The 25,915-nt window shown below is 35.6% G+C and overlaps 2 protein-coding genes and 1 long non-coding RNA gene across 14 annotated transcripts; 2 read left to right on the forward strand and 1 right to left on the reverse strand.

The window, feature by feature from the left end:
• Nucleotides 1-4,719: 4,719 nt before the first annotated feature.
• Nucleotides 4,720-6,174, forward strand: LOC121747491 (transcription factor TCP13-like). The gene is made up of 2 exons (XM_042141536.1): nucleotides 4,720-4,883; nucleotides 5,186-6,174. Exon 2 carries the CDS (start codon nucleotides 5,202-5,204, stop codon nucleotides 5,925-5,927), a length of 726 nt encoding a protein of 241 aa, XP_041997470.1. The 5' UTR covers nucleotides 4,720-4,883; nucleotides 5,186-5,201; the 3' UTR covers nucleotides 5,928-6,174.
• Nucleotides 6,175-6,897: 723 nt separating this feature from the next.
• LOC121747559 lies at nucleotides 6,898-8,544 on the forward strand. Its single transcript, XR_006039222.1, has 3 exons — nucleotides 6,898-7,131; nucleotides 7,294-7,350; nucleotides 8,317-8,544. It is a non-coding gene; the product is annotated as an uncharacterized LOC121747559 (long non-coding RNA).
• Nucleotides 8,545-14,257: 5,713 nt separating this feature from the next.
• On the reverse strand, nucleotides 14,258-22,708 carry LOC121748307. 12 transcript variants are annotated; one of them, XM_042142580.1, is made up of 9 exons: nucleotides 22,500-22,708; nucleotides 21,163-22,105; nucleotides 20,632-20,835; nucleotides 19,526-20,360; nucleotides 17,086-19,408; nucleotides 16,568-16,823; nucleotides 16,050-16,121; nucleotides 15,670-15,756; nucleotides 14,259-15,099 (listed from the first exon to the last, which is right to left on the reverse strand). In XM_042142580.1, exons 2-6 carry the CDS (start codon nucleotides 22,001-22,003, stop codon nucleotides 16,794-16,796), a joined length of 4,233 nt encoding a protein of 1,410 aa, XP_041998514.1. In that variant the 5' UTR covers nucleotides 22,004-22,105; nucleotides 22,500-22,708; the 3' UTR covers nucleotides 14,259-15,099; nucleotides 15,670-15,756; nucleotides 16,050-16,121; nucleotides 16,568-16,793. The 12 variants fall into 12 exon arrangements, with proteins under 12 accessions (XP_041998508.1, XP_041998514.1, XP_041998511.1 ...); XM_042142577.1 differs by having other exon boundaries at nucleotides 15,670-15,761; XM_042142574.1 differs by having other exon boundaries at nucleotides 14,258-15,099; nucleotides 15,670-16,121.
• Nucleotides 22,709-25,915: the final 3,207 nt, after the last annotated feature.

The following is a 25,915-nucleotide window of genomic DNA, read 5'->3' on the forward strand; positions in this document are numbered from 1 at the left end:
TCTTCTCTCACCACAAAAAAAATAGACCAGGTGTTTCACATTATCGTTAGTTTGTTTTTAGCTTGGGCATAGTCCGCTTTCTTTATCAAAAAAAAGTATCTCTACCTTCCATACTTACTATGTAAATATAGCATAATATTACTCCCTCCGTCCCAAATAATTCGTCTCACTTTGACCGGACACGAATTTTAAGAAATGTAATGAAAAGTGAGTTGAAAAAGTTGTGGAATGTGGGTTCTACTTTTATATATTAGTTTTATAATAAAATGTGAGTAGGAATGAGTTAGTAGAATATGTGGTCCAGTACAAAAAATGGTAAAAAGTGAAATGAGACAAATTATCTGGGACGGACCAAAATGGAAAAATAGGACAAATTATCTGGGCCGGAGGGATTAGTAAATTTACTAAAATATTTAATAGTGAGTTCCTAAGCTATGTTCATTTAATTATCATAAGTTATTTTCTTATTTTAGCTACAAATCTACAACTCATAATATATGGTTAATTTCTCAAAAGCTTACCAAACTAAGTGTTTGTAAAATTTTATATCAAAACTTAACTTTTTTCTCTTTCAAATATGGTGGTACTTCCTCTGTTCAACAATAGCAGTCACATTTAGTGTGAGTACGAATTTTAAAAAATTTAAAGAATAGTGGGTTGGAAAAGCTAGATGAATATGAGATCTGCTTTTTTATAGTATTGGTTTATAATAGAATGTGAGTAAAGTGAGTTAGTGGAATGTGAGACCTACTTATCATTTATGGTAAAAGTGAAATGTGACTCTTATTATGAGACAGACTGAACTGAAATAGCAAAATGTGACTCTTATTGTGGGACGGAGGAAGTAATTATCTCTTTTTATACTTATAAATATATTTAGAATTATTTTTTTTATAATTTAATTATGTCAGGTCACATTTTTGTCCTAACCCCACGACATAGCAGGAATAGAAAATTTTTAAATCCAAATTAAAGAGACAACAGTTCTGTCTTCTATGCTAATCAATGATTAAATCATCAAAATAAGATGGGGAATGCATTCTGCTTGCCGTTAGTATATTAATTACTATATTAGATCCTTTGTTAACTATAGTCTATAGATAATTTAATAATTAGTACTAGTCTTAAATCTTTTTTGGCCCAAACATAAATGAATTTAATAGAATGGTTGGAGACTTTTTATTCTTAAATATGGTAGGGAAACTGGCCCATTTGACCTAGCCTATCTTGTCTCTCCATAATTTTTTACTATCACTATAAGTTAACTGGTGATGTGACCTAACCTTGTACGGACTGTTCTTGTACCTTTTTATCATTAATTTTGTATTTAAGAATCAATAAGTTTACGGGTGATTCTATTTATAGTCTCCATTTTACTTATTATAACCCGTTAAAATTAACAATAAAAAATACTACCAATCTACCTATTTTATCCCACAATTCATATTCATACTTTATATAAAGCCCCATTAAATGCATTAAAATAGTTATTAGTCTTATACTATAAATTAAATTCAGTAGAAATAGAAATCCAATTATAAATCCTGAAATTGCCAAAAAAAAAAATTCTCAGTTCCAAATTAAAGGGTTGCAAATAAATGTAAGTAAGAATTGAAATAAACCTTCAAGTTTTGTCCTTCCAATTTCAATCATTAATTCTTGAATTCAGAATTTAAACTAGCAGCCAAAGTAACTGTATGCATATGAACAAGAGGTAAGAAAAATAGGTGCTTGACCAGAAAAAGACATCATCCAAGGTTGCAGAATTTCATTTCTGGATGCAATAATTTCCTGTAACTGATAGTAGTTGCAATTGTTCTGAACTGTTTAATTTTCTTACTCCAACTAAATTAATTCTTGAGAGATACAGAGAGGTTATGATGGCTACACATACCTAATTAAGACTTGATGACGATAAGTGTATGATTGGTGAGAGTGAATTGATGAGACTGAGTGATAGAGACACATCAATGTTAGTTATTTTTCCTATGAAGTGATTTCAATAGTCTTTATGCTAACTAACTATTTTTTGCTCAACTTGCTATCATTCATACATTCATTTATATTGGGTTTAATACTGATTTATATTTGCGTGTTCGATTTAGAGCATATCAAAATTCATACATTTTTTATGAAATGTATTATATATAATCAATAGACATAAGTCTTCCTATACCCTTTTGGAGGGCCTAACTTTTCTTTAGGATCGGTCGAAAACCCCAACCTGCAGATTTTTACTAAGTAAAGAAGACATGAAACGACGTCGTACGAGTTTTAAATTAAAACTTATTTAAACACTACTGAGTTTAAAATTGCCCTCACAGAACTGTGACAGCTGGTTTGGTCATACATGGTAATGTCACCTATCTAACCAGGTAAATAATTAAAAATTTGGAACATATATATGTAATGTGCGTGTGTTGGAAGGCAGAGAGAGAAGTGGTGTTGCAGGAAAATTGATGAGAATTAATGGGAGTAATAAAAATTAGTAATTGAGAAACCAGGTCCAGTCCCCATATACATAATTATTTGTTCCCCTTAATTAACAGGCTTTGAAGAAGGTAGTTGTTAATGAGTTATACTAATAAATGCCATGCTATGTTATGAATAGTATATGCATGCCCTAACCCTAACTAACATATGTACTATTTATGCAATTTTATCTGAGAGAGATTGAGATTTCCGTACATATCATAGTATCCTTGAATGAAGGTCATTTTTTTAAATTTTGTTTTCTTTATTTTTGTAGTGACAGATTTATCAAACTGGAAACAACTGGATATCTAGAAAGGGACATAACTCCCTCTTGAATACTGAAGTGTTTTTTAAAAATTACAGATGCGAGATTTTCAAAATCTTTCTTTTGGAGGTTAGGATTTATGTTATGGTGTCTTCTGAAAGATGTATTTGGCCAAACCTAATAGACTTTTACTAAATAAATTGAGTTTCAATTTAATCCAATTCCAACAATATGTTATTTCAGTCCTACAACAAATAATAATGACGATCCATTTAATCCTTGAATTTACAAGTGATCTAGACTCTCTTTAATTAATTATTTATGTGTTTAACACATAAATATCTATTAAATAATTTAAGTCTGTTATTTGACTTTAATTAATGGAGTTTCTTTTTTCAAGAGTGCTCTAGCTCAAAACCATTATTTATTATTCATAGAATAAATTTCAATCGGATTGGTTTTCAAATAATAAAATATTTTTTTATGGATATTATCAAAACAGTCTCTCTCGAGATGCGATTCAGTGCAATAACAATCTTAGAACCACTGGACATTAATCTCAATGTTAGTCCTTTCATTACTATACCACACTAGTATAGTTAATTTCCCATGGTAAAAAAACTTTCGGGCTAACACTACAACATTTCTGTGATATGTAGCCAAAGTCTATTGTTGTGAAATGTGTTTACGTTGTGAAATAGTATTATTTTTCTTCTGCAAGGAATTGACTATGTCACTGAATATGATGACATGTTCCGCTATTAGTCTACAATGCAAAAAAACCTAGACTTTCTTTTCTTATAAATATAAATGTATGACAAAAATGAACAAACACAAAATAGTGTAAAAATATTCCTTACTTATGGATCAAAGTGAGTAAAAAGTTTTACTACATTAACTCTTAACATTTTGACTGCACTTCCTTCATCTGGTCTCAAAGTAACAAACGTCTCCTCATCTTGCCAATACTCAATGATCAGTGGAAACATCTATGCCGTCAATATGAATTCCATGATGAATGAGAGAAGAAAACAAAACAAATCTTCAAAAAAATGACAAAATACTCTTCAATTGTGCAAAATCACAGAAACGGAAATCAAGATGAATAGACTCAAATTTCAGTTATTTAAAAAAAAAAAGAATCTGACACCATCTGAAATAATTGAAATTTAACAATGAATTATATTTCAGTACAACAAGAAAGCATATTTTCGCACAACTTTGAATCATACTTCAACACAACACAAATTTTATAAATCTCCCCAGTCTCTTCAATGAAATATTAAGCGGTACATGTCACAATTATGGCCTTTTAAAATTTAAATCCAATGACCAATATTAAGTACTACTAATAATGCATTCTTTTATTATAACCGTAGATCATACAAATATTAAGGATCCATATTTTCGATCGTACGGAAAAAAATTGCTAAGAGAGAACAAATTTGTTGACGTACAAAATATTGGAGTGGTCCTCAGCAATAAGCAAAGAGCTTTAAAGAAGCTGCATACGAATATTGGCCCCTCACCTATTTATAATAATCTCATCTCCATCGCCTATTTTATCTACATAACCATAACTCTTTTCTCGCCTTATCTCATTAATTAATACTAGTACGTACTACTACTTAATTCAATTTTCTTACCTCACTTCTACAGTAAATTCACGCGTATAAATTGTTAATCACCATTTCACGTTTTGAATTATCCAATTTTGATTACTCAGTATGTTCTAAGTACTAGGAACTATGCACAATGTCAACAATTTATTTCCAATTAACTAACGTAAACTGTCCTTTGAAATGTTGTGCTAACAAAGGTAGCTATTTGTAGTTGTGACTAGTCAATAGAGTAGTTAGTTACCTTTCTTTTATAGCATGCAGTTGCAAGTAGTATTGGTCCCAAGCCTTGTTATTACTCTAAAAATAACACAAACATTACCAATTGTATTCAATTCACCCAACTATGATTCAATAAGTAGTTCCTAAATCTCCTCTCTCATTATAGCCACACATAACTTTTCATTTCCTCTTATTTTACTCTCTTTCCTCCCCTTTTGGACATATACTATACCTTGTCCAAAACTGACATAGTTTTAGTTTTCTGCAGACAAAGATTGGAACTGTTTATTACAAGTGACAAAGTTTGTACTTTTCCCACTCTTGTCAGCACATATTATATCTTGTCTTCTGTCCCTTCTTTGCTAATCATTTTAGTAGATTTGTGTTCATTAAATTATTGAAAACTGCATGTCCTATCTTCACATTACTTTATCTAACCAGGCAGTTTTGTTGCTTATTTCAGTTAATTTCATTTCTGTCACAAAAAAGGATACCTTATCCTAGACCTATCCATATATGTTTTTCCCTTATCCCTAAATTAATCAATTCCCATATATATAATCATGCAAGAATCAATCAAATCTTTTCATGTTTCTGAATGCAGAATAGAAGAAGCAAGCATGCCAATGATTTCAAGAGATAGAGATTTTGGAGGAAAGAAAGAAGAGGAGGGAGAAGGCAGCAAAATCCCCAAAATGGCCTCATTATTCTCCCCCTATCCTTCATCAAGGCAGTGGTCATCATCAGCCTCGAAGAACCCTAGAATCGTGCGCGTGTCAAACAGCTTCGGAGGCAAGGACAGACACAGCAAGGTGCTCACTGTGAAGGGCTTGAGGGACAGGAGGATTCGCCTATCGGTGCCTACTGCAATACAGCTCTATGATTTGCAAGAAAAGCTCGGCCTCAGCCAGCCAAGCAAGGTCATAGATTGGCTGATTGATGCTACAAAATTTGAGATTGACAAACTCCCTCCTCTCCCAACCATGCCTACAAATTACCTCCAATTTCATCAGCCAATTGCACCAATATCATCAATGCCTAATCAAGCATATGCTTCTGAGTTTCTCTCTCCATATTTGTTTAAGGAGAGAGAGGGTTTTGGTGGATTTGTGGCACAGAATTTCTTCCCACAAAACAGTAGTGAGTTTGCAACACCTTACAACAATCCTAACCACTTCCAATCAATGGAGCCTCCAAATTTGTCATTGTCTCAATTTGGAGGTTTAGGGTTTCCCTTCTCGAAAGAGCTCTCGTCGTCGTCTCAAGCTTCGAGTTCTCAGAATTATACTCCTCATTTTCAGCCTTACTTTGTGGAGGATAATGATCACTTGCAATGGCAGAATTAATCAGTAACCCCAATGAGATCTTTCAGTTTGAATGCATCCTTTCATTCAACTGAGAATGATAAAAACAATGAGACTTAGCATTATATTGTTGATTTATGGGAAAAGCATATATACAATGAGAGTTGTTATATATATATTTTTGGGTATTATGGTATACATACACTTTGTATTGACTAATTATGGCTTGATTTCGTATAATTTTTGGATTATAGAATATGTACAACTGTTGATTGATTTAGAGAATTTTGTTGAGCAGGAGATGTATGTATAGTAAATAATTAGTTATCTGCAGGTGAATTCATTACTCTCCCAGCAATGATTTCTGAACTTGATGATAGTAAATGGAGTATTGTAATGTTTGTGCTGATAAATTAACTATTGCTCACACTGTCATACATATATATGGTCTTTACTAATGTTTCAGTTTCGAGTAATGTAGTTGAGAAAAGTCATATATATATATATATGGTTTTGATCTATGAAAACTAGATTTAAATACAGAAACCCAGAACAATATCATACGTAGGGCATGTTTAAGTCATAGTTAGTTTATTTTTAGGTCATGCTAACAAAGCATGATCTAAAATGATCTTAACATGACATTAAACCCAAATCTTATAATATGACCTAAAACTGTTTAATTATGACCTTCCGCGTTTTTGGTTAATTATTGGCCATTAGATCAGCTAATCCTAGGGCCAAGATTTGGACTGCATTTCTGGATTTAAATGCATTCTTGTTTTGATCACACCTATATATATATAGGGTAGTGTTAAAATCCTATATACCACTTAGATTTAAGTTCCATTTTTATTGGGATCGTTGGATCTTGAGGATGAACGATCTAGATTTAATTCTTATTGTAGCATTCCGTAGTTCATTATTTAGTTTATTTCGTGCATTATGAGGGTGAATTAGTAATTATATGTGCTCAAATCTGGAGAAACCGAGGAGCCGAGATTTTAGCGGGATACACCCACTACTTTCCATGTACTCCACGCCTCATTCATCATCATCCTTAATTACTCCAGCTTCTCTCTCCATTTTTGACTTCTCAAATTCCAGCCAAACCCTAGCCGCCTCCACCACCGTTTTCGCCGATACAAGCTTAAATTCATCCGCTGTTACCTTCGATTTTCAGTCATCCGTTCTGTTCTGAACAATACTCCACCGCCACCATCACCGTTTTCGCCAATAAGAAGAGGTAGGGTTTTCGAATGTGTATGTACTAGTTTAATTTTCGAGTTGCAACAACCCTTTCTCCAAGTTTCGCCTGTAACACACCACAATTCAACTGCATACCACCGACCGGCCGTATTTGTTAATACAGTCTAATTCCCCTTTGTTTCGTTGGATTCCTTCGCAGTTCTTAAAATGACAAAAAGAGGACGACCAACAAATTCACAACAATCCCAGCAAGAGGGTGAGCCTTTGTTTTTCATTTGCAATTCGAATTGATGTTTATTTTTGGATTTTACTCCGACATGGTTTAACATAATTTTGCAATTCGAATTGATATTTTATTTGCAAAATATCTGCTTGTTCTGTACTTGTTAAAATCTCTTCATTATTTGCCAATGTTACTACATTATTTGAATATGTGAATGCATTATGGTCATTTCTGTTTTAAATTGTCAGATAACAAATGTAATATTAGTATACTCATTAATTCATATAATCTCTGCATTATGTTCAAATGTGATTGCATTATTTTACTATATCCTTGAATTATGTGTAATGCTGTTTTATACAGTAAAAGAGGAAAGGTATTTAGTGTTACATTCTGTGTATTAAAACTGTATATCAATGCATTATTTACCTATATGATTACATTATGAATGTTGTTGGTGTGGTTATAGATTGCGGAAGAGAAAATTGAAAATCTGCTTGTTCATTAATTTTTAAAATCTCTTCATTATTTGCCAATGTGTCTACATTATTTTAAAATGTGAATGAATTATGGTCATTTCTGTTTTATATTGTCAAATAACAAATCTAAAATTAATATATTCATTAATTCATATAATCTCTGCATTATGTTCATATGTGAATGCATTATTTTCATATATCCTTGAATTATGTGTAATTCTGTGTTATACAGTAAAAGCGGAAGGGTATTTAGTGTTAGATTCTGTGTATTAAAACTGTATATCAATGCATTATTTTCCTATATGATTACATTATTAAAGTTGTTGGTGTGGTTATAGATTGTGAACGAGTACATTGAAAATCTGCTTGTTCATTACTTGTTAAAATTTCTTCATTATTTGCCAATATGACTACATTATTTGAATATGTGAATGCATTATGGTATATTATTTCATTATTTGGATTTGATAGTGCATTATGTAGCCTGTTTTTTTACATTACGTTTGATTTTGATATGCAGAGATGCAATTGTGTATGAGGACAACTAAAAACAAACGGTGCAGAGTGAGTTCCTTTCGTTGGAACCGTTCAAAGCTGTCAGCCCGGTCATTATAGACACTTGGTGCTCTTACTTGAATAACATGGAGAAGCTGAAGGCACCAGATAGTAGTTGTCATTATTTTGATTGTTGTAGGAAATACGAACTATCAACGGGCTGATGAGTACTTCAATGAGTTAACCGCACAGTTATTAGAATAATTCAGTGTTATAGAATCCAATAACGAACAAAAATTCGGTGCATGTATCAGTTTAAACGTTGTTATTATTGAGTGCGTACTACACCCTAACCCCTACACTTATTAAACCCTTAGGGGTAACAAGAAACGTGTGGCAAACATCGAAGCACGCCACATCTTATTCGTATACATTGCAGTTCAAATATGGTGCATTATATAGTCAATAAAATCCATTACTCGTTAACATTCGGTGCATTATTCGTATCAGTTCGTTTCCATTCGGTGCATTATTCGTATCGGTTTAAACGTTGTTATTAATGAGTACGTACTATACCCTAGCCCCTAGGCTTATTAAACCCTAAGGGAAAACAAGAAACGTGTGCCAAATATCGAAACACGACACATCTTATACGTATACATTGCAGTTCACATATGGTGCATTATATAGTCCACAATATCCATTACTCGTTACCATTCGGTGCATTATACATTTATGTTTAAACATTGTTATTAATGAGTACGTACTATACCCTAGCCCCTAGGCTTATTAAACCCTTAGGGGAAACAAGAAACGTGTGTCAATCATCGAAACACGACACATCTTAATTGTATACATTGCAGTTCATATATGGTGCATTATATAATCAATAATATCCATTATTCGTAACCATTCGATGCATTATTAGTATCAGTTTAAACGTTGTTATTTATGTGTACGTACTATACCCTAGCCCCTACACTTATTAAACCCTAAGGGGAAACAAGAAACGTGTGCCAAACATCGAAACACGGCACATCTTATTCGTATACATTGCAGTTCACATATGGTCCATTATATAGCCAATAATATCCATTGTTCGTTAACATTCAGAGCATTATTTGTATGTTCATTACTTGACTGATTCTGAACATTATTTGGCTATTTGAATGCATTATTTATCTTGTTTTATGCATCACGTGGTTACTGTTGTACGTACTAGACCCTAGCCCCTAGGCTTGTTAAACCCTTAGGGAAAACAAGGAACGTGCACCAAACATCGAAACACGGCACACCTTAAATGAAACGGGGCTGGATAAATGTTCATTACATATCACAAATAATGCATTACAGAAACTAAAACCACGCATTACACTACATAATATGTACATTATGTATATCTGTTTTAAAAAATGCCTACGCGCTATGCATGTGCAACCCCGAGGAATTACTGCAGCTTGTGTATTTAGACAACGTTTTTTAGACTTAGAACATACTACACCCTAGCCCCTAGGCTTGTTAAACCCTTAGGGAAAACAAGAAATGTGGGTAAAATATCGAATTACGGCACAACCTAAACTAGGGGCTAGGATAAATGTTCATTACATACCACAAACAATGTTCATTATAGAACCTAAACTAAACGGGTAAGGATAAATGTTCATTACATGCCACAAACAATGCGTTACAGAAACTAAACTACGCATTATACTACACAATATGTACATTATGTATATCTGTTTTAAAATATACCCACGCGTTATGCATGTGCAACCCCAGACGAATTACTCCAGCTCGTGTATTTGGACAACATTTTTTAGACTTAGAACATACTACACCCTAGCCCCTAGGCTTGTCAAACCCTTAGGGCAAATAAGAAACGTTCGCCAAACAACGACACACGGCACAACTTAAATTATATTATTGTCAAGGAGTTGATCGAATATTTGTTTGGTCATTACTTGGTATAAGCTGTTCATTATTAGGCGATGTGATTACATTATTTGCCTATGTGCATGCATTATGTTCATTTCTGTTTTTAATTGTCAACAGCCAAATGGAATATTTGTTTATTCATTACCTCATATAATCTCTGCATTACGTTCATATGTTAATGAATTATTTTCATATATGCATGAATTGCCGTTGGTCATTGTTGAAATAGCTTATGCTCATTAAGTAAATGATTATGTTCATTAATGTGTATATTTGTATTCATTATATGTCATGTATCATGCATCATGTCAAAGTTTTTTTATATTGTCAAGGAGTTGATCGAATATTTGTTTGTTCATTACTCGGTATAAGCTCTTCATTATTAGTTGATGTGCTTACATTATTTGCCTATGTGCCAGCATTATGTTCATTTCTGTTTTTATATGTCAACATGCCTCCTTCGAAGCTAAATATGGCTGAGATTAAAAATTAAACGAAATCTGCATTGAAAATCTGCACAAATACTTAGTGGAAAATCTGCATAAAATAATACGGCTAAAATTATGGAGCATTCCATAACTAACTACAAATGTTAATCTCTATTATGCCCTTTAAACGCTTAAAATTTAAGAAATTAACTAATTATCTGTCAATGTTTTAACCATTCGATCACAACAAATCCACGGCTGAGATTAAAAAGGAGATTGGATTAATAGTGGAAAAAGGATTTGAATACAATCCTATATATATATATATATATATATATATATATATATATATATATATATATATATATATAGGGTAGTGATCTATGGCAAACACCCCTTAACCAAATAACTAGAGAACAAATCATAACCACAAGATCAAGAAAATCAAGGGCTAGTATTAATACATGTAATTTTCTAATTTAAGGAGAAATTAGTTCCCTCAATCATAAAGTTACTTCACAATAACAAGGCGGGGGTATAATTGTCACTTCACATACAAAATTGAAATGGCGTCGGTCGCTCAATTCCAGGCTCTCTTCGTCCCCTCAAACTCGATCAAAAAATCATCCTTGAATGGCGGAAACGCATTCTTCGGCTCATCAATCTCTTTGCGCTGTGAAATTCAGAAAATCAGACAGAGAAAGCAGCTGACGGTGGTCGTTGCCGTCGGAGATGTCTCAGCCGACGGGGCTGTGTATCTAATAGACGGCGCCGCCGCGGTTGGAGAGAGACTTTCACGGATTGGGAGAAGTGCGTAGAGGAAGGGGAGAATAACAAAGAGGATATCGTGGAGAAATGCGTTCAGGTGACTTCGGCGTTGAGGAAGTGTATGGAGGCGCATTCCGATTACTATGCGCCGCTGCTCGATGCGGAGGAGGCGGTGATGAAGCAGATAGAGGAGGAAGAGAAATCAGATGATTTTGAGAAGAAGGAAGCACTTTGATTTTGACTCTGAGATTGATTTCGATTTTTAGCGTTTCGTGATAGGAAATTGCTCTATCTAGAATAAACAACATTGGATATTTGGGTGCGAAACTGTTGATTTTCACATTGATTTCTTAATCTTTGTGATGTTTTGTTGTTCAATGAAGTGCCTATTTCTTAAACAAGAGTGAAGTAAAATCTGAGTAAGAGTGATGTGTTTTGTGAACAAGAGTGAAGTAAAATCTGAGTAAGAGTGATGTGTTTTGTGAACAAGAGTGAAGTAAAATCTGAGTAAGAGTGATGTGTTTTGTGAACAAGAGTGAAGTAAAATCTAAGTAAGAGTGATGTGTTTTGTGAACAAGAGTGAAGTAAAATCTGAGTAAGAGTGATGTGTTTTGTGAACAAGAGTGACGTAAAATCTGAGTAAGAGTGATGTGTTTTGTAAACAAGAGTGAAGTAAAATCACAATAAGAGTGACGTGTTTTGTAAACAAGAGTGAAGTAAAATTATGATAAGAATTACTTTTTTGTAAACAAGAGTGAAGTAAAATCACAATAAGAGTGATGTGTTTTGTAAACAAGATTGAAGTAAACCCATGCTAAGAGTGACATGTTTTGTAAACAAGAGTGAAGTAAAATCACAATAAGAGTGACGTGTTTTGTAAACAAGAGTGAAGTAAAATCATGCTAAGAGTGACGTGTTTTGTAAACAAGAGTGAAGTAAAATCACAATAAGAGTGATGTGTTTTGTAAACAAGAGTGAAATTAAAAAGTGAAGTGGAACTGTGTTGGCATGTGATTAACAAGCACACATTTTATTTCTAAAATAAGGAAATGCGGAGTAGTTAAAATGTGAAGTGGATCTTAGCAAAGATAAAATACGAGTAACTGTGCATTGTAAAATTAGTAGTAGTAGTAATAATTTATCTAATTCACTATCAATATATACGTACAATTCCCACAAAGTTATTCGATTTAACCACATCAAAAGCAATCTCAGTTAATCTATTCCCACGGCCTCAACCGAATTTTTGTACTCCTATTTAAACTGGTGAGATTATCAAGTTTAAGAAATAATTAAGCAAATTCCCAATTAATTACAAAAATCGTGAATAGGAGGGAGTTGAATGATTGACACGAAATGACTGCATTGGAATTTGAAGCCAACGTATCTAATTCAGCTTCAAAAGAAAATTTCTTATCCTATTAATCCTTCAAAGTACCGATCTTTGATCTCCACTGTGAATCGGCATCTTCTTCCACCGTCAAGATCTTCGCCGTAAAACACCAGATAGACTTCGCCGCCGTGAATCACCATATCTACAGAGAGAAGGAGCTTCATAGATGAGATTTCAGATCACTTTCTCTCCGGCTTGTTGATGAACTTGCTGCGTAATTTGATTTAAATTTCATAAGGTAATTTCCAAAAATACCCTTGCCCTATTTTATATTATTAAAATAAATAATATTTGTTCCATTAAGATGTGTGGCTGAGATTTGTTCTCTAATTATACACTTAAGATTAGTTATATCTTGATCACTCCCCTATATATATATATATATATATATAGGGATGGGGGAGCGTTATTCTCCTATTCATCCCTTAGATCCTTTATTCTTCTTAATATAGGCCGTTAGATCTCATTCATCAACGGTCCAGATGATCTGCATTATTACACTATAATGGTGCATTATTAGTCAGTGTGCATTATTCAACTGAAAATCTGCATTATCAATTTAGGACAAAAATTAATATATTTATCGCATTTTAATTTGAAATTTTATAGGGTCAGAAATCAGAATTACCACTACTTTTTATTGAACATTACATATGGAGCATATATTTAGTCATTTTGAGTTAAAAATATAAGACTGCAAAATTTAGGTATGGAATTAAAGTCGCAGATCCCATGCAGCAAGTTTCGAATTTATAACAGAAAAGCATGCATATTAAAGTGATGGATTTGAAAATATGTACAGATGCTTTATGCATATAATTACTGTGTTACTACTTATTAGCTAAAAGCCTTAATTGTATACGACCAGTTTGCAAATAGATAATTAAACTAAAAATAAGACGAAGACGAAGAAATAGGCAAATGAAGTAATAAGTACTATTAGTTTCCATTAACACATAAATTTGGCTGCGCGCTTATGATTGCAAAATTAATTGGGACCCAAATAATTTGGAAGGATTAAACCTAAAATATAGATACATGTGAAAGTGAAACCCCTTATCAAGAGTTTGAAAATTTAATTGTTGCTATACATATATACTTGTTGATTATCGATCTTCTGCAGACATATTCTGTAGTAGGAGTATAACTTTTGATGATGACTGTACATTATAATGCGTAACTTTTTTTTACATATATATATATACCTATTGTTGATTATCCATTTTTTCAAATTTTGAGTACAAGAGGAAAAGAGGAAATCACGTCAGATCACCAATACCACTATGCTATGGAAGCCAGTTGTTCATATCGCATTATACCATCATACCATAATTTGTTCTTGGATTTTATATATTTAATTTATGTTTTACAAAGTATAAGCGATTAGTTCAATGCTTTGAACAGGTATTAACAATAATTTTGTTCAGACTTAAGAGTAATGCTAACTGTGTGAAATGTCATATAATGTAAAGATACATTAGAAGTTGTTTTGAATCCAAATTCTATTTATATACCTCATTTTAAATCAAGTGAGGAAATGACAAAATGAAGAAATGGAACTGCAAACTAGTTCGCAAATGGTCTTCTCCTAGCAATAGGTTTGATCCTCACAGCAGAAGCAGCAGCCTCTCCAGTCACAATCTCATTAACCAAATCTTTAAATATCTGACGATCGATGTGAAGAACTGCACCCGATATCTCATTATCAAACCCCCTCCACCTATGATGCATCACATCTCCCAACACCACACCTTCCATCTCTCCTCATCCTCGCATTTCTCTTTCGTGGAGGCTACGCCTGCCTCGTCGTCTGAGCTTCTCGACTAAGTTGTCGATGTTTTGAAGCTTGTATTCCTTCCAACTGTGTAAAGGAACTTCTCCAATGATGTTTAGAGCTCAGATCTTTAGCAGGTTTCATGATCACTATTTGAGACTCAGAATGTGTTGATGCCCTCTTTGTGGAAGCAAGAGCCTCCTCAGCGTGTGGCTTCCGACGCTCTACTGATCTCGCCTCGTGTTTTGGGCCTCAACTGTTTCTCCCCATGCTCTAGTTTTGGAGCTTGCAGCAACTTTGTAGTTTGCATTGCTTCCATGAGTCTGTGAACTCGAGATTCTTCAATCTTTTCTCGATCTCTCTGTAAACGGAAGGGGATGCAGTCTTGGCCTTTGCTGCACCCATCGTAGCTTTAGGCCGTGGTTTCTGAGAAGTCCTCCCTTCACCGTGCTTCCATAATTCTTTTTTGATTTCCAACATAACTCAGATGATTTACAGTCACTCCAGCCCCTTGGTTAAGCAATCATTTACAAATGCACAAAGATCACAATCTTGGTGATTATTTAGGTGCCTTAGTATGATACTCTAAATTTACAATTTTAGACTTTGTGCTCATCGAATTTTAACTATATATTTATCTCTTATAATTTGACTTGAGAATTAAAATTAGTACTTGAATTGTATTGGATGTGATTCATCTGCGATATCAGTAGTATTTAATTACAAATCCTGAAAAATTATCATTACCAATCTTATTATTAATAGTAAGATCTTATAAGTTTGCACAACAAATACTGGGTTGAAGAGGTTGACAATATGAAAAATTATACTCGTACGTACACACGAAACAGAGGGAACAAAACCTTGAAATGTTCTCGCAGTTAACAGAAGAATTGGTAAATATCTCAACCTGTATTCACTAATGATCTGTGCTAAAAAAACAGAAATAAGAATATTACAAAAAGCCTTGGTAAATAAAAGTAAAAATCATTAATGTTTAAACACGAGGAAATACCACAAACGAAATTTATAACATAAAACTGGATATAATTCTAACTTAAAACCTAAGAAAAATTGTACCTCAAATCCAAAAGAGGTACAATCTTCAGCTGTTTATATCAGCATACTTTCTCTGGATACAGTTTCCCAGTGTGAAAGGTAACATATCTAACCTAGAGATATGCACATTATCAAATTTTACACTGCTTAGGCATAAAATAAGTAGCTACTCCCTCCGTCCCGAGATAAGAGACTCACATTCCTTTTTGGAACGTCCCAAGATAAGTGAGCCATTTCCTTCTTTGGTATTCTCTCTCTTACTTTTTCTCTCTACTTTATTCACTCTCCACTTTACTAACAAAACTCCATTTCCTTAAATCCCGTTCCGAAAAGTTTGTGCTCACTTATCTTGGGACGGAGGGAGTATTTCAAGACCTAGACATGTTTTTACCCAAAATTACCTCATAATCCCGAACTAGTGGTTTGGCGCTAGCCCTGTAAGCACCTTGAGCCTCAAGTTACAACAGCAAAGCCTGCAGTATATACCACACCAGCAGAGTAAGTGATCCCTGTAGTAAATGTTTTATCGCAACATGCAATACTGATATAAACATATGCAAACAGAACCAGAATAATCTAAGACCGCCCTGCCCATAACAAGTAGTAATACCACACATCAATCAGAGAGCAGATGTGTAAACAGAATCAGACTATTATAATGACACTGGTGGACAGAGTACAAAGAAAATGGATGACAATGTGACAGCTAGGACAATGGAGAGGGAGAATACTGCAAGTTAGAAATTTCTTTAACGAGATTTTGTAATAGATAATGTACATTACTAAAGCAAGAAAGCTAAACAATAAATATCTCATGAAAGACGAAACTGATACAGATTAAGGTATAACCAAAAATTTAGAAGACCTAGCTCAAGAGGAATGCATTACGTACAAATTTTGCAACTCCCCCATAACTTACAGCAAAATTTACATTCATATCAGCATTCTGATATTTACACTGCAGTAGGCTTTACTTAAGAACTGTTGGAGATGTTTGATTTAATTGAGCAAAGTACTCTGGTCTACAAATCTTCTTAAAGCCACCAGAACTCCAATGCAATTAAAAGGCCTAGTCATCTTAATCCTGCAAATCTGGGGGGTCCAGGCAGGCAAGTCGAATCTTTGATGCAAACTCCAGTCAGATTTTACACCTTAACATATTTGTCAACATATCCCTTCAAGGAAAACATAGAAAGAATAGTTAGAGAAAATCAATTGATAAGCCATAATTAAATCACAGTAATAGAGCATACACTCAGCCAAGGAGCTGCCAATAGTATAATGCAAAGCTCATAAAGAAAAGAGTATCATATATGCTGGTAACATAGATAGTCTCGTCCACCAATTTTTTAAGAAAATGCAATAAATTCATAATCATTGAATACTGTAACAGGCAAACATCACGCCAGAAGTGAACTAGTTTCAAAGATGCCCTACCATGACAAGCTTTGTTAATTTTCCTCTTGAAGAATCAATGTAGTGATTTATTTTTGCCTGGGATTTGGGTATTTGGTGGCTTTTCATTGCTCCAGATACTTTATCAACAGTTTTCTTGACAATGGTCTTAAACGCCTCCTTGCTCATATTACCCTGCCGCCATGACGGCTTTAGAACATCCTTCACAAAAGCAGCAATGGAAATCTTAAAAAGCTTTGTAGACTTCTCCTTGCGTTTCTTGTTTTTTCCAGAACTCTTAACCTGATCAATCTCAAATTCTCCTACATTCATGTCAAGTGCATCATTAGGAGTACTAGGGTCACTGTTCAGGGCAGGCCCCACGGCCACATCAGCTGTCTCCCCGCATTCTTCTTTTTCTAAAGAATCATCAGCTGATACAGCTGTTTCCCTTTCCTGCCTGATAACCTCCATATTTAATGACCCTCTGGACTCATGAACCTTCAGATCATTAGAATCACCAGTAATTTCATGTTTTAGACGATCAGCTTTACTAGTTGAATTTGAGTTTTGTTCAATGCTATCAAATAGTGGATCATACTGATCGCCGACTGGTCTTGAAACACTCTCAGGAGGCAGTACAGAACTAGAAGACATCATATTTGTTGAGCCAACACATTGATTTCTATGTGGATCAACTGGGGCTGAGCTTAAACCAACTGGGGTGACATATGTAGTATTGGCAGTTGCATCACTTCCCCGTAACAAAGTGTTTGAACTCAGTTTGGAGCTCAGGGGCAGATCAAAAGTTGATGCATAAGGATAGAAATGATTTGAAATTTTTGACCCAACGAAGCAATGCACATAAGAGCGGTTCCTTTCAAGAAAATCTTGAGTGATTCTAGAAGCAGAGGAACTCATCATCCCAGGCTCAGGAAGTGTTGAGGGGACATCACCACTAGCAGAATATTGCATGCCATAAGAAGCCTGCTGGAAATGAGAATGACTATGAGAAAAATTACTGTCAGCAGAAAAACCAGCACCAATAGAACTTTGGATTCCCTTAAATGCAGACTGTCTCGATAACGGACTAGTTTGAGCCTGAGTAAATGATTTTGAAGAACTAATGCCCTGTGCTAGTTCTCCAGATAAATGAACTTCATCCATCATGCGGGGACCACCCTCTCGACTTGTTAGACTGCTCACTTGCAAACTGCTTGATCCAGAACCATCAGTTCTATGTAGCATTTGATCAGGTTCTCGGGCAAAGGAGTATGCCTGATACTCACCAATCTGAGATCGATTAGGCATTTCAGTTTGATGGTTTCTCAAAGATGTATGAGAGTACAGGCCATTGCAAGGAGGCAGTAAAGACTGCTGCATATGTTGTGAAGGAGTGCTATGCTCTAGAGATGCTGGTGGTGGAGGTAGAGTTAGAGGTAGAGGTAGAGGTGGAGGTGGAAGAGGCATGCTTGATACAGATTTCAATGGACCAGGAAAATGAGAGTGCTGGTAAGTTACTGGTGCTTCATAACTGGAGTAATTTTTAGGAGTCAAATGGTTCTGTGAAGTAGGTGGATTTGAGTTGTACTTTTGCAAGATGGGTGGATCAAATGAGGCGCTCACGGGCTGAGATGCTGAAGGCAAAGGAATGGATAATTGAGAAGGATGATTGGTAATTGGTGGACTGAAGGACCAGGATGGGACTCCTTGATTGGAATAGGGTATTGGCAAATGACTTTCAACAGACCTCAGTTGATTACTAGGGTCCTGTCCATCGGCTGGATGATGGGTTTGTGCGCCAAATAATACTTGCGCAAGTGAAGACTCGGAGGGCAAATTGTCATTTGTCCTTGTAACTTGTTGATCAAGGATTTGAGGGATCTTGTCAGAGTGCTTTGATGCTGTTTCTGGAATCAGATAATTGTGTTTACCTGCGGGTATGTCATCAGCAGGATAACTTGAAAGGATATCTATTTTATCAGGAGACTGGCTAGTGGAAACAACTGGCAGTCTTTTTGCATCTTTTGCTTCCCACAAAGCAGGCACATCTTGAGAGAGTTTTCTACCCTTATCATTTACTTCTTTTTTAGTTAGAACCTTGCCCTCCTCTTGAAAGTTGGGACTCCGTAGAGTAGGTGGAGCATCCCAATTATGATGTTTGCCCCTACTGTACCTAGATCTCTCACCCTTGCCTGATTCATGGTGTGAATAGCGACAAGCAGCTCCACGGTAACACTTGCCTTGGAGAAAGTCAAAGCATACTGCAGGTTGAACCTTCTCCCATCTCAGTTTATCTGCACTGAATTCAGTATCACGCCTTAAAACAGGTGACCGACTCCTACTTCTTCTCCTTGGAGACAAACTGGGAATAGATAGCAAGGATATGAAACTTATGTCATGTAAAGTTAGTGTATAAACAATGAAATGGAATTAAACAAATATGTCAAACAAGTGTTTAATCAAATAATCTAACTCTAACCTGCGAGATCGGTCACACCTCTCTTTTCTCCTCCATGGACTTCTCATCCTCCGCCTCCTCCTATCATGAGGAGACCGACTTCTGCTTTGACTTCGACTCCTTCTTCTAGTTCTTCTTGCATGCCTCCGCACATGACGCGGTGAATCACTCAAGTCACTGTCACTAACATCTTCCCTAATCAATCTACCAAATTTATCTACCTTTGGTTTTTCAGCTTTCATATCTGGCTTGTGTGAATTGGCCTCCTCAACACCAACACTTTCATCATAGTTTCTGGAAGAATCTTTTGACTGACGTGCTGTATAAGTACCGCTGCTGACAGGTTTTTGGCCTTTATGGCTTCTATCAGAAAATTTAGCTACACCCCCAGTTGTAATATCCAACTTATCAGCTTGCATCACATTAATAGGTGATCTATTAACAGACTCAGGGAGCACGTGCTTATTAGACTTTGACAGACTCTTACAACTGTCTGCTAACCCAACATCATGCCCCTTCTCAGAATAATAATTTTTAGTTGCATCACTTGTAGATGGAAGGCTGACGTCTCCAAGATTTTCTTCCTTATTTTCAGAAGTACTGTTGGAAGAATAGCCCTGTACAATTTTGGTAGGATTTGCTTCATTCATGGACTGACCAGGAAGTTCCCCATAATCAGGTTCTGGATGATTAACTGGTCCACCAGATTCGCCAAAATACTTATTCTCGGAAGGCGACTTGTTTACGCTAGCATCCAAGGAGATTTCTTTTTGTCCGTTTCCTGGCTTTCCTAACTCAGCTCTAGAAAATACCTTCATGGTGACGGGTAAGTTACAATCAGATGCAACATCAGAGCCTGCAGACAAATCTTAGATTAAGTGAGTCAAAACGAACAACCCAATCATTTGAAATACAGAAAGAACAGCCAATTAGCAGGATAGACTGCCAAGAACTTCAAGAAATCAATAGTGTGTGCCAAATACCAGCTTAAAAAGACCAGTGAAATGAGCAAGTAAGGTACATGCAGTTTTGTTATTGTGTGAAGAAGGAAAATAGGTAGCAATGGCACGGAGATTCTGTTAGTCATCAGGGACAGGGCCATAAAATTACCGAAGGATTAGATATACCTCCTTCTTTGGCATGTGCTACAGAGGCTTCGGCAAACAATAAATTTCCATGTACTGAAATTTCAGAAAGTCCATGTCCCCTAGTATGCTGCAGCGGTTGTAGTTCCTCTGCTGTATAATCTTCTTGAGACATTGGACCACACTCATCATTTGAATTAACATATGGGCAATTCTTTTTCTCCTCATCAGGGTAAGTAATATCATCTAAAAGCCAATACAGAAAGTAATCATTAGTTCATTACTATATAGACCATTTGTATGCATACTAGAGTTCATTACATTAATTTTAAACAATACTCCTGCTGTCCACAAAAAAAAGCCACATTGTAGACGGCATGGGATTTTTAAAATAGTTGGTGGTGTGTGAGTGGAGTAAGGATCCACTTTAAAAGTGTGGTGAGTTGTGTGGATCCTACTACTATAAATGGAAAGTGGCAATTTTTTTGCGGATGTGCAGAAAAGGAAATTGTAGCAATTGAGGTAGTACATGGCATGGCATATTGCAACTATCCAGCAAAGCATTAGACTAACCTTCCATGTCCATATCAGAATCAGTGTGGGTATCAGAGGCCTCAGCATCCACTGATCCCACTTTGAATTCACTTTCAGTGTGTTGAAACTGAACCTTTGGATAATTCATAGACTTCCCATGAGGTGGACAGTCTAACTCCAAGTTTTCTTCATCAGGGAGTCCCTTCTGGCTCTGACTTCCTTCTCTCATTGACAGAAAATTTGATGATGGTGAAGATGGTGGAAGAGGTGGGACTGTAGGGGGTGGAGGGGGAGGGAGAGGCAGCACTGGTGTCATTGACTGTTGATAGGAATGTTCCCGCATATGGTTCACAGAGGACCCACACGGATCAGACGTCATAACATTAGAACTAGAAGAGTAATGTGGCAGCGGGGGTGGGGGAGCATGAGAAGGATGCCCTCTTTCAAGAGTATTCCCTTGTGAGGAAGTCAATTGAAAAGCACTCTGGCCTTGAAGAGGTGGTGGAGGAGGAAGTTGATGTACATTTTGACTCCAGGGTAAAGGCCGTTGCTCAATTGTTGAATAGGGATGAGAGATTTGGTTGCTTATCTGCGGAGGTCTTGGATGATGTGCATAAGATTGACCAGTACTCATTCCACCTGACATAACTGGTGCAGATCGACCGTGGTGTTGAACATTCGTCATGACATGCTGATATGGAACAGCACCAGGTCTTGGATGAAAAGATGGGTGCCCGTGTTGAGTAACTTGCAGTTGTGGAGGGATTGGGCCATAATGGGATGTAGGAGGAGCAGTGGTTGCAGAGTGTTGCTGAAATGCAGGCGGTCGTGCATAAGGATCCTGGCCGACCTGAATATTGTAATTCCCTCGACCATGCATCCCTGCACCGAACTAAACCAGTAATCAAACGAGTTTACGTTCACACTTCACACCACCTTCCACATCAGGTTCAGTGTTCGATAGTGCTTCTCAGGAATAACTCTGAAACAAAAACAAGTAAATGGTTCTCAATTAGTACAAAAATTGCCACTAAAACTAAACGAGCCCAATGTACTGATAACAATTGAGATAACAAGAAAGGGATATTCATGAGAAAGATGGCAGCGACAAGCCTTTAAAGTAAGTATAACACCCTTTCTCAAACATAGTATTAAATTTAGCTTATATACATCATTCCTCACACTAAGCCTACTTCTGGAAGCATAATTAGCGCGGCATTGTTTCAAGGCTAAGAAAAGGAAAGAAATACCCAAACTACAATATCCAACATCAATTGTGCCAACTTAAAGAGACAAATAAGCAGAAACCATCATTGATTACAGCAAATGCCAATCAATATTGAAAATTGTAGCATTATCTGATCTGTTTCAGAAACCTGCGACTCCAGCAACGGCGCAACCAAACTCTTACAAAAAGAAGATACATATCTGATTCCCATCAATTTCCATCTCAAAAAGCTAAGCAAAAAAGGTAACGATTTAACCATGAAAAGCTTAAATACTTAGGAGTTATGAAGGAGGGAAACTAGCTGAAAATTTCTGATGAAAGAAGATGGAGTTCGATGTGCTTTCAGTTAGTTTTGAATTCCAAAATGTGAAAAAAAAATTGGTAGGGCTGGCAAATCTCTCGTGACAAAAAAATATAGGAAAATTGTCAAATAATACTAGAAAATATTATAGACTAAAATGGAGTAACAATTTACCGTTGAGGCCATCCACAATAGGAATATCCCAGCAATAGCCCAGCCATAGGCTAGCCACTGCCACATCATCAGCACTAAAAATCTTCCTGCCACATCATCAAAACAAGCAAATAGCCCAGCCATAGCCTAGCCACATAATATTCACATCACTATTAACAAATATATACAAAATAAAATAATTAACAATCACACAATATACGAAATTTAATTTACGAGACATATACGGGAAACATTAATAATACTATTAAAATTTTAAAAAGTATAATAATTTTAAAAAAGTACAATAATTAAAAAAAATTACAATAATTTTTAAAAAAGTACAATAATTCACTCCTCGTCGTCGTCGTCGTCTCCTCCGTCGCTGTCGCCACCATCGCCTCCGTCGCCGCCGCCTCTACTCCCGGCGGCTTCCCTTCGTGCCGCCTCTGACTCCATCCACCCCCCACGGGGATCGGGGGAGTTTGAGATCCGCTACTCCCTGAAGTAGGCTCGTTGTTGAGATCCATTTACCGTTGTTGATCTTGTACAATAATTAGATAGAGAGAGTACTCGTTAATACAAGTGGTGCGAATGAAAATGACAGGCAAGTCGCGTATATACAGTGTTTCGGAAACACAAAAAAATTAAAAATTCGCGCTAGGCGGTGCGCTAGGCGATCCTGACGCTGCAATAGCGTCTAGCGGATCGCCTAGCGCACCGCCTAGCGTCGCGGAACCGCCGAGCGCTAGGCGTTTTTTTCGCGAAATCCGCTAGGCGGGTGCAATAGATCGCCTAGCGCACCGCCTAGCTCCGGCGCTCGACTAGGCGGTGCGCTAGGCGCTATTGTGGATGCTCTAAAGAATGGTTTATAAATTAGGTAGGGCTGGCAAATCTCGTGGATTGGGTAGTTATTGTGTCAATCCGATATTGATTTAACTCAATAAGGTTGAATTTAACCTAATCTTAAATTATCGGGTTCTTATTGGGTCCCAACCCAATAATTTCATGCATGTTTGTGTGGATTATCATGTCATGCAATAAAACGTCAACCCTTCTGTTAATGATAGTAAGTGAGTACTACTCTATAACTTTAGCTTGACATGATACGATAACGATTAGAATATAATATTACACGATTAAAGTATGATAGTATTACACAATTATAACATGTTATAAAATGATTAGAATTGTACTAGGATTTGAATCGAAATAATAATTAAAGTTTAATACATCTTTTTAATTAATAAAATAATAATTTTATTTCTTAATCGATCCTAACCCAATCCATGTTTGTGTCGACCCCTATAATGACCGAAACCCAAAAATTGTGTCCGTGTCTGGTACACTTTGTGTGTGCTTGTGTCGGTTATGCTGTTAGATAAAAAAACTGTCAACCTTAGGGATATTTGATTCCTTAAATTGTGTATATGCTTGGACAATTAGTTGGTAAACTTTTCTCTTATATATTATTCCTTTTTCTCTTCTTTCTCTAATTATTTTTTCGGGTAATTGGTTAGAAAAATCTTAAACTATTGCTGAAATTTGGTATTTCCCACAACCTTTAAAGTTGGTCGAACAAATCACAAACTTTAGTAACTGTGCAAATTTCTCATAGCAACTAATAATTGGAAATTAGAGGCTAAATAATAGGATTGTTACTTGGATATTAATAAGCTCACATGAGATTATTAATAAACATCTATTTTGGAATTGACGCATATGCCATCATGTGGGATTAATTAATTCGCGTCAATATTAGCATGACCGAAAATAATTATTGTGGGAAATTTGCACAGTTATGAAAGTTTGTGATTATACGACCACCTTTAAAGGTGGTGAAAAATATAAATTTCGACAATAGTTCATAATTTCTCTAACCAATTACCCAATTTTTTTTCTATAACCACAATTTACGTACTCATTTTGAAAAAAATTATAATTTAAAATAGAGCACGGATTTGATATCCCTTAAAATATTGCATTAACCTCTATAACTCACTTGACGCCATATGAGTTTTGACATACATTATATCTGTCATTGCCCTCACGGCCATAACCAACAATGATTAGACCATGATATGGTCATATGGTCATCATTGTCGGCTCGAACTCCCCAAATATCCTAATAATAAAAAACGTATCAAATTAGAAATTATACAACAATGAAATGTAGATATGATAGTGATTTCATACCCGACTTTGTCATTCTCCGAAGGCAGGTGGAACTTGGAGTGCTCCGATTATAGGTTGGTTATGCAACATCATTTCAACTTCCTCATCCGTTAGAAGTCAGTAGTCACCGATATGGATTTTTTTCATCCTGTTTACCAAAAATTAAGTATCGAGAATATTATAATATAAAGCTTTCTTCAAAACATGCATCTACAAAAAAAATACTCACGTCTCCAATTTGACGTTCTCCCACCTCAACAACCCCATTCCAGGCAACAATTACATCTTGAGAACCATGGATAAATCTCTACCGGATATAGACCATTGTCCATGACATATCGAAATGTTATCTATTAACTACATGGAAACCAATCATCCGGGACTATGGACCCGACTCAAGACCCTCAAGACTATAGTAATGGTGGAAGTAATACATAAATTCATGTGGAGAACTAATGGAGGATTGTCCTGCACGAGCAACTTCGGCGCCAAATATTGTCGCAGTAATGACACGTGAATAACAATTTTTTTAAAATGAAATTGTAATTTTTTTGATTTATTATGAACTTCATGTAAATCAGGTTAAATAGTTTACATCTAGTTGCATGTTCTTTCTAGATTACTTATAATTTAAGTCGGTGAGCAGTGTCAGAGATAATAACTCGACAATTTTGGGTTGGGTTAGGGTTTTGCCTTATTGGACTAGGTTGATATTAGGTTAACCCGATAATGACCCAATCCGGAGGATTTGTCAGCCATAAACTAAGTTATAGTTTTATTGGTTGAAAGTTGAATAACATTTTAAAATTTGGCTTTTGTCGGTTATTTTGGTAAAAATGATCAATAACAGATGAACAATCTCAAAATTAAACCAAAACCAAAAATTTCAACTATTGGGCGACTGAAAACCAATCTTAATCAAATCGGTATAGTTTAGA

This window comes from Salvia splendens, chromosome 9, assembly GCF_004379255.2.
Source record: "Salvia splendens isolate huo1 chromosome 9, SspV2, whole genome shotgun sequence".
NCBI classification, from domain to species: Eukaryota; Viridiplantae; Streptophyta; class Magnoliopsida; order Lamiales; family Lamiaceae; genus Salvia; species Salvia splendens.

Coding starts and splice junctions, on each gene's coding strand:
- LOC121747491 (XM_042141536.1), top strand. CDS start 5,202: ATGCCAATGATTTCAAGAGATAGAGATTTTGGAGGAAAGAAAGAAGAG.
- LOC121748307 (XM_042142574.1), bottom strand. CDS start 22,003: ATGCATGGTCGAGGGAATTACAATATTCAGGTCGGCCAGGATCCTTAT. Junction 20,836..21,162: donor TTCTGATATGGACATGGAAG/GTTAGTCTAATG, acceptor ATTGGCTTTTAG/ATGATATTACTTACCCTGAT. Junction 19,409..19,525: donor AGGTGTGACCGATCTCGCAG/GTTAGAGTTAGA, acceptor ATCTATTCCCAG/TTTGTCTCCAAGGAGAAGAA.